The 13426-nt window shown below is 41.6% G+C and overlaps 1 protein-coding gene across 1 annotated transcript in view; it reads left to right on the forward strand.

The window, feature by feature from the left end:
- The first annotated feature begins 748 nt into the window (after positions 1-748).
- The window catches only part of UNC5D (unc-5 netrin receptor D), a 593886-nt gene continuing 581208 nt past the window's right edge, over positions 749-13426 (forward strand). The window contains exon 1 of the mRNA XM_025394124.1: positions 749-1178. Within this exon, the coding sequence (XP_025249909.1) occupies positions 1076-1178 (103 nt within the window). The 5' untranslated portion in view covers positions 749-1075. The remainder of the gene's footprint in view (positions 1179-13426) is intronic.

The following is a 13426-nucleotide window of genomic DNA, read 5'->3' on the forward strand; positions in this document are numbered from 1 at the left end:
TCCCTGATACTTACCAGAAGGCAATTCCTTGGGCACAGATTAAAACTGACAAAAATAGGAGTCATTCGAAATGAGAGAGCTTTCTGAAAAGTCTGGTGATTCCGGAGTGTTCAGGACAACATAACAGGGAATTCGAAAAAAAAGAAAGCAAAAATAAAAATCGATCATATAAGCCTTAATGCACCCATGATTGTAATTCCTCACTTCTTTATTTATATGAATGCAGTTAGCATAGCTGCAGCAATGGAGTAACTCTATTATTATTTTTTCTTCCCACTACGCATTTATTTTAAGTCTTTCTTTTTCTCAGGATGTCTTCCTGAGTGATGTCTGATCTAATGGGAAAAAGTGGAAGTAGGGGAGGCAAGACTTTGGAACGGCTCAAAGTAGATGAACAAAACGAGGTCTCCTGGAAGCAGGTGACTTTGAGTTAGGCAACCCAGACGCCCACATATCTGCGCTGCGTTCGCCCCAAGAGGCCAGCCGGCTTCGCTCAGCTCACCGCGGTGTGGCCGCATCCCCGCCGCCCGACTTCAAGCCCGATTCCTCTCTCCGCGAGCCGGGCCTGCAGGCGGGGCCCGAAGCGCCCCGGGTGCACGTGGAGCGGCCTCGGGCTCACCTGCGCCTCCAGGCCCCCGCCCAGCGCCGCCGCTCCACCACCCCTCCCGCGGCCCCGCCCCAGCCCGACTCATTGGCTGCCGCTCGGAGGGGAGGGGAAAGGGCGGCCGCGGGGGTCTCATTAGCGATGCGGACTCGCGCCTCCGCTCTGTAGTTCGGGGCCCCGCAGCGGCGCGAGGGCTGGGAACTGCGCGGCGGGGATTGCGGACTACTCCGGCATCGGCGCTGGCGGCAGCGGTCGCCGAGCCGTGGGAAGCTATGGGGACGCGTCCTTTCTCGGGGTGCCCATTTAGCGGCGGCTCGGAGCGCCCTGCCCCGCTGCTTTAGGAAGCGATCGTGTAGCAGAGTCACTCTCTGAAGACTCCCGGGACCCATTCGACTCGGGCGTCTCATCGCCGACCCTTTCCCGGGCCCCGGAGCGTGAAGAAGAGCCGTCCTCTGGAGCGCGGCGAGGAGCATGGGGAGAGCGGCGGCCACCGGAGGCGGCTGCAGAGGGGCGCGCCGCTGGCTCCCGTGGCTGGGGCTGTGCTTCTGGGCGGCAGGGGCTGCGGCTGCCCGAGGTAAGCGCTGGGCGGAGCGGGCAGCTGGGGTCGAGGGCTCAGGGACGTCAGCCTGACGGAGCGGGACCCGCACCGGTGGCGTTGGCTTCCCAAGTTGTGCCCTGCACCTCGGCGCGCCAAGCCCAACTGGGTGGGAGCCGAGTGGAGGACTCCGTGGGGACCACAGCCTTCCAACCCAAGTTTGCGATCTGCTGCAATCCTACAGGTGGCTGCGACCCGGGCCCCTACCGTTTTCCTTGACCCTCCTTGCCTGCTCCATTTTCCAAGCCCTCCCCAATTGCTGCAGACTGGAGTAGCCCGGTCTTCACTCCAATCTCGCTCTCCCCTCTCCTCTCCACTTCCTCTCAAGACGAGCTTGGTCAGGGGTTGGCGCCCATTGCGATGTCGGAGAGTTCCTGGGGAGAGGGGCCAGGTGATGGGAGTGTCTGTAGGGTGGGCTTGAACAGAGAGGGCGTCTTTTCCCTTAGGTGAGGAACACCCATGCTGAAGTCCCTTCGCTCTGTGCCAAGCTTGGCACCCATCGGGCGACCTTAGCCCGAGGTCCCAGCCAGCCCTGGGCTTGGCTTGGCGGAGGCCGCGTGTGTGCGGAAGCTCGGTAGAGCGGCGTGCACCATCCCGGTTTAACCGCGCCTGCAGTGCCCAGCCGGGATGAGCACTTGGCCCGAAGCTGCTCACCAGGCGCCTCCTCTCCCTCCCCGGCGCCTACTCTGGCTTGGAAGCGCGGGCCCCACAGAGCCGCAGGGAAACCTCTGCTTCTTTCCGACTTAAAAACCTAGACCCCATTTTCTTGGATCCTCTGGACTCCAGCAGAGGGAAATTTCGCAACTGGTTTCAGCTCCACCTTGAGCGAGGACAGGAAGCATCAAGTTAAAGATAAATCCCAAGGACTTGTTTTGAAGATGATCAGAGGCAGTTTCAGACACAGCTCAAGTACCGGAGCTTTACCTTTGAAAAAATCGGAAGCTTTGCCTTCTCGCCCTTCTTTCCCTTTTTCCTTCTAAGCCATCCATTTGGCTTAGAATACATGATACCGTTAAATGATTTGCCTTACACTTGCCAGGGGAGAGGTGGAGCTGAGCTGACCACTTCACCTTCTGCTCTATTCGGTCTCCTGAACATACTCTGACCAGCCTGCAGAGTGAAAGGGTGGAAAGGGTTGAGGACGATCACAAAAGAACCAATGTTATCTCATTTTTATAAAAGCTTATGGTGTGTTAAAAGCAGTCCGGCTGCCTAGAAAGATTCTTTTTTTTAAAAAAAAGAGGTTGATAGAGGCTCTCCGTTGTATGATCCTGTTCTGTGCCTATTTGCATTTCATTTCCTGAAAAGTTTTTTTTTTTTTTTTTTTTTTTAATGGAGCAGTCTTTTTAAGAAGAAGGGGAGGTTTAAAAATGAGCCTCGGTGATTGTACACCCTGAGTTATGATGAAGCACAGTTCTTTCTCATGCTGGAAGAAGCACAAGCTTCAGCCATTTAATTTACTAGGTACGGCAAATGCCTCATTGCAAAGTCAGCTCTCAGTTGTTTTTAATACACTTTTATGGGAAAACTGGGTCTTTTCTAAATGTTGATCTAAATGGTTGAGTTTCCACTTACTATTCGTGTGGAATACCTCACAGTCACTAACTCCAGGTACTCACCCTTGGAATTGGGTTGCTGACGTTGTCTTGAAGCCAGCTCGAAACAAGAGGTGGGGACATGCCAGCAGCCTCTTGGATGGAGTTTTGCTGGCTGTGAAACTAAGGCTAGCACCTCTTGTCTGCAAGCTGTTCTTTAAAGGTCTCCTGGAAAACATGCTGTACACTCTGCAGGCTTATTTACAACAAATGTCTTGCACAGATCATAGTAATATGCAAGACACATGGAGTGGAGCAGTAAATCTGACTGATATTTCCTATGTCATATTTTACATTCTGGGGCATGAAGCCCATTCCCCTTAGCAACTGTCAGAGAGTCCTCAAGAAATGAGCACTAGTCAGGCTGTGAAACCGGTGAAGCCACAGGCACCTGGCTTTGCACAGTTGGGTTGGGCGTAATTGGAGTTTTCAGAACAGAGGGTGTGTTTCAGTGCTTATGAAGTTCTCCCATCCCAGAAAGGCGTCTATTCGTTAAAACCAAGATTAGGTGCACTGGTGTGGCATGCTTGCCTGACCACCAGTTTCACCATACTCTCTAGGATTAGCCCTAGGTTGTTCTTACCTATCCAATTAATAGTTTTTGTTCTTTAGGACTTTTCTTGTTGATTTGAAACAATATATTTTACTTGCCCTAACCAACGGGGTATAGAATTATGCCATTTGCCTTGATGTTATGAGAATATTTAACAATTCAGTAGCGTTTTCTTTACCGTATTTATCATTTATCTTTTTCCAAAATGATTGCACCAACTTTTTTTTTTCTTCTTTCCCTCCATACTTTTGTAGAAACCTCTGAAAATCAGAGGGAGATTTCAAATTGGCTTTGAGTATACTATAAGAGGAAGACCCTTGGAACAAGGGACTGTTGTAGAGCCCAGTGGTGGGCCAAGAAGCAATGTTCTGTTTCCCTCCTTTGTAAGCAAGACTTAGCTCTTCAGATGAACATCTCTGCCTGTCGGCATATTGTAAGGAAGGCACTCTGGTGCCATGATCACCGTATGTTTTTACACTTTCCAACTTAAAAGGAGGTTGTTTAAAAGTTATTCATGACCTGTCAAGTGCTAATTGTATCCACATCATGTTGTCATACTGATTTGTTTTTGTTCTTTGAAAAAAAAAAGGGGACTGCTGTTCATCTGCTTGTTATCTTTGCCTTAGATACTGTACATAAGATACTATAGTCATTAAAGGCAGAGAGGAAGATAATCCTAGACAGGCTGAGCTTTCATACAATTTCTTGCTTGAAAACATTTCCTGGACAATGAAATGTTGATTACAATAACTAGAGTAATGCATTAATGGCAAGAGAAGTGCATACTTATTACATGGGCATAATAATAGTCTTATGATTTACACATACTTAAATCCATTTATCTGTCTAGCTCATACAGTTTAAAATCTATAGTCATTTCTTCCTTAATGAATGTTATAAGGCCACCCTCTTGCTTCCCACTTTTCTCCTTCTGTTCCTTTTCCTCACAAATCTTTCTCTTCCTAGGACTATGAGAAAGAGTCTTTTTCCCCATTTCCTGCCAGACTTATTTTTTTCTGATTCTTGGGTTGTGCTCTTACTTTGAGCAGCCCAGTGGCACCTTCTTAAGAGATCCTTTAAGCATCTCAGTTTTTAAGAAGAGATGAATTGTTCTGACCTCGTCCTAGCACTTGTCACCCTTTACATACTTTTTTGCTCTCCAGTTGACCTATCTGTGGTTCTTTAAGTAGTACCTCATAGGGGAGGGAAACATTTGGAGCTGTGGATCCTTTCTGAGCTCTCTCAGGACTGGATGACTGAATCCATCAGGTAGTTCTACACTGTGTTTTCTTATTGATTAGGAAGTTGCTTTTCTGTTTATTGTCTCAATGCTCCGTAAATTTGTTTTTATTGTCCTCTTCCTACCAAATGTAGTTCCCAACTTAAAACACTGCCAGTGTTCATCAGGGAATTGGTGTATTAAGAGATAGTACATGTTTGACATCCTTCCCTTCTGCTTTTTTTTTTTTTTAATATCTAGGCTAGAGACTCAGACATATATTAAAATCTAATCCCAAAGATAAGTGATTTATTCCATAGCATCCTCTTAAGGAAGGGGCTGCTGTTGGTGTGTGATGCCCTCATAATGGGAAGGCACATGTGCTCATAGGTAACCCAGATGTGCCCTCCTTCTTGATTACACCTTTGCCATTAATGCTGATTGTCCCTTCGTCCAGGCTCTCACTTGACCAGCAACATCATTATCTTGTCTTCCTTCCTTCTCCTTCTGATACCTTCATGAACTAACAGCTCAACAGAATAATCAATGGAAACTTTCCCTATTTCTATTTCATTCTTAGTCACATACTCTATATAGAGACACTTATCTGCTCCCTCCTTCTTTCTTTCCCTTTTCTTTTTTCTTTCCCTTTCCCTTTCCTCTCCTCTCCTCTCCTCTCCTCTCCTCTCCTTTCCTTTCTCTTTCCTTTCCTTTCTCTTTTCTTTTCTTTTCATTCCTTTTTTGAGACAGGTTCTCACTCTATCATCCAGGTTGGAGTGCAGTGGTGCCATCATAGCTCACTGCAGTAGCGAACTCCCAGGCTCAAGTGATCCTCCCACCCCAGCCTCCTGAGTAGCTGGGACTGTAGGCATGCACCATCACACCCGGCTCATTAATTTTTTGTGTGTTTGTTTGTTTGTAGAGATTAGCTGTCACTATTTTGGCCAAGTTGGTCTTGAACTCCTGGACTCAATGATCCTCCTGCCTTGGCCTCCCAAAGTGCTAGGATTACAGGTGTGAGCCACCACATCTGGCCCCACCCCTTTACTTTCTAAATGGCAACTGCCAGCATAAGGCCTATTATGATGTTGTTAGCACTCCTTTTGTATTATACCTGTTCCTGAATACATTTCTGCAACTTTGTTTGAATATGAAATAATACTTATATGAAATAATAGTAATACTTATTAGTAATACTTTCATACTTATTTGAGTATGAAATAATACTTATAATAATAGTACTTACTTCATGTGTGAGAATCATAATTCTAAATGCTCTACAAACGTTAACTGATGTAATCCTGAAGATAACTCTTTGAGGTAAGTACTATGATTACCCACATTTGTGAGATAGGAAAAGAGGGACATAGATTGAAAGCTTGCCCAAGGTCATGGAGTTAGGACATAGTAGGGTCTAGATTTGTACCTACTCCATCTGATTCCAGGGCCCACAACAAAGACAATTTTCTGAACTATGTAGAAAAGAAAATGGCCCTTGTATTTTGATGACAAAAGTACTCAAATCGTATCTTTATTACCATCAAGAGGCATAGAGGAATTTAGAGTAGCTTAAATAAGTCTATAAATATGTTCAGATAAATCTAAAAGATTTATGTTGTATGAAAATAACCACCCTCTCCTCATTCAGCTTACTATACTTTGGGATTGGATTCACACTTAAAATTCTAAGAGCCAGTTTCCAATATGATAGCTTGCTTTTGTTTTCAATTTTGAATTTCGACAGAAAATATGACTCTGATTGAATACGCCATCCATGGAACGGCAGATCCCACGAGACTATTTGTTGCATGTCTTGTATTTTTAGCCTTGTTTGCCAGGGAAATGTGGAGCATGAGATTTGAGAATAGATTGTTAACACCAGAGGCTGCTGTTTCTGCTGTTTTGGGTACTCCTGCTGCTGCTCTTGTGAGGCAGATGGCTAGATTCATTTATAGAAAATAGATATTCGTTCTATTTTGCATTTCCACTTTGAAAAGAACTTTTAATTGTTTGTGCCGCATTGCATCATATGGCCTTATTGTGTGCATACACATGCTGTGCGTAGATAATTTTCAGAATTAGGCGGATGTTAATGTATTCATTTTGGATTGTATTATCTGAAATCCACTGCTAATTCCTGTGCTTTTGGAATTTTCTCTTGAAAGTGAGTGTGTTTTTGCTGTGTATTAAGTATTTTGTGCTCACCCTATCACCACTCCCCCCACACCACTTCACTGAATTAAGAGATAGAAATATGAGGGTTGTGTTTATGGGGCTAAAGTAGAAACAATAATCAAGTAGTAACGTTTCTCAGATAACATCAGGTGACTATAGAGCATAAAATATTTCTGAATATTGTTTCTATCAGGACAAGGATAAAATGAGGTCGGTATTCTTCTTATATGACCATTTCCCCCCCAACCCCCGCCCTTTTATTTTTCAGACTTCAGGGTAGCTTTTATTTTTTATTTTAAAATTTTAACACTTTTTAAAATTGATGCATAGTACATGTACATGGTTTTCGGGTACAAATGATAATTTAATACCTTAATATAATTTGTAAAGATAAAATCAGTGTACTTGGGTTATCTATCACCTTTTGATATTTGTCTTTTCTTTATGCTAGAAACATTTGAATTATTCTTTTCCAGCTATTTTGGGATATGAATAGATTGTTGTAAACTATAGTCACTCTACTGATCTATCAGACACTGGGTCTTATTCTATTAAGTGATATATTTGTACTCATTTATCAACTTCTTTTATTTTGATAGTTTATAAATGAAGTCACTGAAAAAGCTGAAAACTGTCTTCCAAGAGAGGTCAATGTTGGCTTTATTTAATGCAAATATTGACTTTCTGCCCCCAAATTACTGGGTTCATAAGGTGCAAAAGAACCCTCTTTCCCAGAAAGATTGGTACAGGTACCCCCACCGCTGCAGCCCACATTGTAAGGGTATTTTTCCACAGGTGGGAAAATATCACTGTAACCATGTGGGATTTGAATAAGAAGCTTTACAGATGTTTTGTCGTTACCTAAATTGAATACTGTGGTTTTCCAGTCGGGTAAGTCAGAGGGGAAATGGCATCGCAGACATTTGGGAAGGTAAGTAACTGGTAGGCAGGCATAGGAAGGAGAAGATGCAAGAGGCCACAGTGAAGAAACTGTCTGAACTACTTTAAGGGACTCACCACCACCGGGATGACTATGCTTTGTGTGATACAATTCACAGATGTTGGCAACTTATTATTTTATTTTATTTATTTATTTTTGAGATGGAATCTTGCTCTGTCGCCAGGCTGGAGTGCAGTGGCAGGATCTTGGCTCACTGCAAACTCTGCCTCCCAGGTTCAAGCAATTCTCCTGCCTCAGCCTCCCAAGTAGCTGGGATTACAGGCATGCACCATTACGCCTGGCTAATATTTGTATTTTTAGTAGAGACAGGGTTTCACCATGTTGGTCAGGCTGGTCTCAAACTCCTGACCTCATGATCTGCCCGCCTCAGTCTCCCAAAGTGCTAGGATTACAGGCGTGAGCCACCGCACCTGGCCAGCAACGTATTACAAAAGAGAACGTATTTACTCAATATTGGAGAAGATTTACCTCTAAATAAATATGTGGTAGTTTAGGGTTGCTTAGAAGTCATTGATGGCTTCTGTTAGCAATAGTACTTATTAAGTAGTTAACATCTTTATTTGAATTTAATGTAATAAACCTACTGGGAGATAAGGGGAAGTCAAATGATCATGGGTTATGGAAGCTAAGCTGGTAATATTTGAAACTCACAAATCAGTGCTTTTCAGATGTTAATGTGCATGTGAATTACTGCAGATCTTGTTAAAATGTACATTCTGATTTAATAAACCTGGGGAGGGGCCTGAGGTTCTGCAGTTCTGATAAACTCACAGATGACACCATCTATGGGCCATAGATGATAGTAATTCATGTTTTCTATTTTCAATATTTTTTTTTCTTTTGCAAGCCAGTACGAAGTGGAATTTCATGTAAGAATATTTTTAAAATGCCAGTTGAAGAATAAGAAAACACAAATGCCAATTTTAACTCAGAGAAACACACAGCCACTTATAAAACAAATAGGCATTCTGAGGGCGCCATCCTGATGCAGTGTAAAGCATTTATAAAGACAGATGTAGTATCTGCTCCAGTTTCACAATGTTTTAAAAGTCTTGAATTTTCCTTTGGAGCTAATTGGGGTCTTATATCTGCATCTAATTTATTTCTTGTCATAAAGAGGAAATTGACTAACCCAGAATTTTACCAGTTTGCCCAAAGTCAGATTTTTGTTAAATAAGAGGCTTTTCTAACTTTCTTTAGCATTTCTTCACTTTATTCTCTTGGCAGGAGCTACATATGCTTAAGAATGATCTGGAGTTCAGGATAATGAGGGGATGAGGCTGTAGTTAAGCAAGAGCTAGAATGAGAACAGTTGTTTTAAAAAAAACAGAGCAGTGAGTCCATATGGGGTATTGATGTTTCCCAAGCGGATGGATCCTTGTCCCAACATGGTGTGGAGGTTGCATCAGGCCCCTGTGCCTTTGATTCACGTTCCATCTCATTCACTGTTACTTACCCAGTACCTGATAGGGCTTGTCTGATAGCACGTGTTGAATAATGTGTGTTACTTGAACTTTATTAAGCCATAAATATTTAGAATGACATTTCAAAAATCTACTCAATACTGTGATAAAAACCCCCAGGAAACTTTATTTGCCAGAGGAAGAATAAAATATTTGTGAGAAGGTTTTACATTTGTTTTAGACAGATACTAAAGCTTATATTCCTAGATAGACTCTTCTAGAAAGATGATTAAGTGACATCTATCATGTGGTCCTATTATATAAGTGTGGCTGTTTAATTCATGTGCATGCAACTTAACATTTGTAGGGGACTCTCATAATTTTGATTGCTTGTATCTTTGCACCCACCCTGATACTGAACAGATGATGAAAATTAGGTTGACTGGTTGACTTTAGAGATTTTTTGACCAAATCCAAACAGGTAGTGATAAACAGTGCTAGGACTAGAAGCCAAGTCTTCATGGTTTTAGGGCCTTTTTGATGATGTTACCATGTAATTCTATTTTATTAGCACATAGATTGATTATACTGAGGTGGGATGATACAGCACTTCACTCATATTCCATTTGACAGGGGTGTGGATGTATAAGCATGGGAGACAGAAAGAGAAATAAATGGATAAAAATTCATTCCACTGCCTATTGTGCCTTCTTGGTCTGTAGGGTGGTATGTTTCTCATGGTTATAAACAGAAATGGCCCTGTCTGAGAAAAAAGGCTGTCACAAATGTGTCAGGAATGATTGGAGGATAGTAACATTATGAATATATTAAAAATAACATGCTGTATTATGGAGTAACTGATGTGTAGAATATTCAGAGGAACTTTTGAAAAATCAAGGGATTTAAAGTAGTTTATTAAAGTAAGTAAAATAACAAATTACAGTAGTTTTTCTCAGGTTTTGTTTTTAAAGATGCTATTACAGGCTGGTCACAGTGACTCATGCCTATAATCCCAGCACTTTGGGAGGCCAAGGTGGGAGGGTGGCTTGAGGCCTGGAGTTTGTGACCAGCCTGGACAACATAGCCAGACTCTCTTCTCTACAATTTTTTTTGTTTTTCTTTTTTTTAGTTAGCTGGATGTGGTTGTTCGTGCCTGTAGTCCCAGCTACTTGGGAGGCTGAAATCAGAGGACTGCTTGAGCCCAGGAATTTGAGGTGACAGTGAGCCATAATCACTGCATTCCATTCCTAGAGACAGAGCAAGATCCTGTCCCTCCAAAAAAAAAATTAAATAAATAAATATGCCATTAGAGACACCAAGTTTTTAGAAGTATACTAGCTCCCCAATCTGTGTAGTTTTCTGAATACCTTGTCTTTATTATTACTTTTGAGTGTATGTGCTTTATTTTTACTTTCTGTGTCCAGTTGTAAAGCTAAATTCTTCTGATTTGTGTTCGAAAGTAGTTTAGTGGCACAATACAATTGAACTTATAATAACAATTTCCATCAATATGTCATTAAGAAGTGTTAGCCTGTTTTTTTAAGACAGATGGAAAAAAATACAGAGCACAGAATATAATTCTTTGCCAGAGAACTATAACTGTGTTGTAAGCCTTTTGAAAGGAACTGGAAAAAGAAAGAATCTATCCTTCCTCTGAATAGACAGCACTTCTTTCTCTCTCAGTCTTGGGACCAGAAGCTGCAGTGATTACTAGCAGCTTGTATCAGGAGGTTTCCAAAGTTGTTTCTCTTAAAAAAAGCAATCAGGATGTTCACAGGTTTTGTCAGTGTGAGGTGTGTGGGAGGGATGTAAGGGTTTGGGGGTTTGCTGTAAAGAAATAACAGGTTTGTTATTAATTTTATTTTTCACCTTAGAGCAAAAAAATAAAAATATCCATCTGATGTTTTCTAAAGTTTAGCAACTAACTTGCAATGCACATCAGTCTCCAGGATATCAACGTGAAAAGACAGCTCTAACCTACCACATCCTGCAGCAGAGAAGACCATTGTACAATCAATTATTAATAATTGTCAAGGTGATAAGGACTGTAATTCATGGATATCTGTGTGTATTATATATTAGTAGAATGTCATATATCATCATATCAAACATATCATTAAAGTTATATACCATTAATTTAACTGGCATTAGTAACACTTAAACTTGGGATGTAATCACAGTTTTGACTCAAAACTCAGCTGTTTAATTCTGCCAACCATAACTTCACTCTCCATGATGCCTCCCATCTAACCCCTATGCTCGGTCTTTTCTTGCTTCTTTTCTCCTCTTCAAGTCAAAACTTCCTTTCCATGTAAGCAATGTGAGGGGCTGGAAAGTTCACAATTATGTGTCCTTGAAACATCACTTTTTTCTCTACTTCTTTTTATTTGTAGGAGAAGCAATGACTAAATTATCATTAAGCCTCCTTCCTGCTCTGACCTTCCGTGATGCCACCCCTTGTTTTCTGTACCGTTTATTCACATTATTTTTTATCATTTCAGGAAGCTTTTCTTGCATTTTAAATATGCATCAAACCTTCAGTAAAGGGATAATACTCTGGAAATAGAAATTGCAGGACAAGTTAATGGGGCTTCATAATGACATTGGTAATCCTTGGCTTAAGCATTTTCAAGAATGTACCAATCATAAGAGAAATCTATTTTTTTTTGTTTTGTTTTGATTTCTCTTAAATCAGTGGCTGTAGGTTAATGCATATGTGTGTAACTAATGCAGAAGTAGGTTGGCAGAAGACCTGGAGGAGTTAAGCACCCTCTGCCATAGCTCACCATTGCTCAGTTGGGTGTATGGGACCCCTCTTGATAGACTGACTTCTTTCTTTTTTTAGTAGATACCAGATATATGAAATTTCATGTTAAACTTGCAGATCTGAAGTCTTATCACGTTGTTTTCACGAAGCACCGTAATTCCAGCAAAACTCAGGATATGGCGATCAGCCCTCCAGTTTGTCTCAAATCAACGACTTGGTCAGGTTTTGTTAAGAGAGTTAAAGAATCAGGGAGCCAGTTGGTCCTCATTTTCAGTAATTATCTTTACTTGAGCCATGGGCATGCAACACTTTTTCTAGATTTGTAGAATAGTATTATGTCTTGGCCCTTTATTGAACACTGATTTGATCACTGAGTTTCTATGGCTCTCTGTTTCCCACTTGCAATGAAAAACAATCATAAAATGACATTGCTAAAAAGGGCCCTAAAATTTCCAGGCCAAAGCCCAAATTTGTACATGAGAAAGCAGGGTGTTGAAGAGTGCACTTGCTTGCTTGGCTCTTAGAGGTCATTTCAGTCCGTCCCTGCCCATGAATCCAGGTCTTCATTTTCTCAGTGTTGTCCTTGCCTCATTCCCTTGCAGGCTTATAATAACAAAAGTAATCAATAGAGGCATAAAGGAATTCAAAAGAATGATACCAGAAGACTAAATACTATTGATCATTTTACCTTTCTGTTAAAGGATGTTTTCCTTTTATTTAAAATGTTTATATTTTTCTAAAATATCTTTGAAATTATAGAGTTTTTTTTTTTTTTTCCAATAGAGAATTTTTTTCCTTTGGCTCACAGAATGCTGAGGTCATGACATGAGGGATGCAGTTTGTTGTAGCAGAACTAATATTGTAAGAGGTTTGCATTATAGATTTGTTTTGTGTTTGGGTGAAAGTTAGGGTGTCTTAAGTCTTAGTGTTAATCTTTTTTTCCAGTTACTTAACATCTGGATCCTTGATAATAAATTTGTTCAGTATGAATCTACTAGGAAATCCTAAATACCTTCTAAATAAATAAATATATATATATATTTAAATATGTATATTTTGAAGAAAGCTTTCCATGTTGGTAGTAATATGCCCATGATATCCTTAAAAAGCCATAAATCTACATCCAAAAAGAGTGACTGGATATACTTTTAAAAGCTTTGGTGGCCAGGCGTGGTGGCTCATACCTGTAATCCCAGCACTTTGGGAGAGGCTGAGGTGGATAGATCACCTGAGGTCAAGAGTTTGAGACCAGCCTGACCAACATGGCGAAACCCTGTCTCTACTAAAAATACAAAAATTAGCCAGGCATGGTGGCAAGTGCCTGTAATCCTGGCTACTTGGGGGACTGAGGCAGGAGAATTGCTTGAACTCGGGAGATGGAGGTTGCAGCGAACCAAGATCGCACCACTGCACTCCAGCCTGGGCGACAGAGCGAGACTCCATCTCCAAAAGAACAAAACACACACACACACACACACACACACACAGAAACCAACAAACTTTGGTTATTTCTTCTCATGCAGTTCTGAGTTTCTTTTAAAGTGAATTCTGCAT

Source organism: Theropithecus gelada, chromosome 8, assembly GCF_003255815.1.
Source record: "Theropithecus gelada isolate Dixy chromosome 8, Tgel_1.0, whole genome shotgun sequence".
Classification (NCBI taxonomy): Eukaryota; Metazoa; Chordata; class Mammalia; order Primates; family Cercopithecidae; genus Theropithecus; species Theropithecus gelada.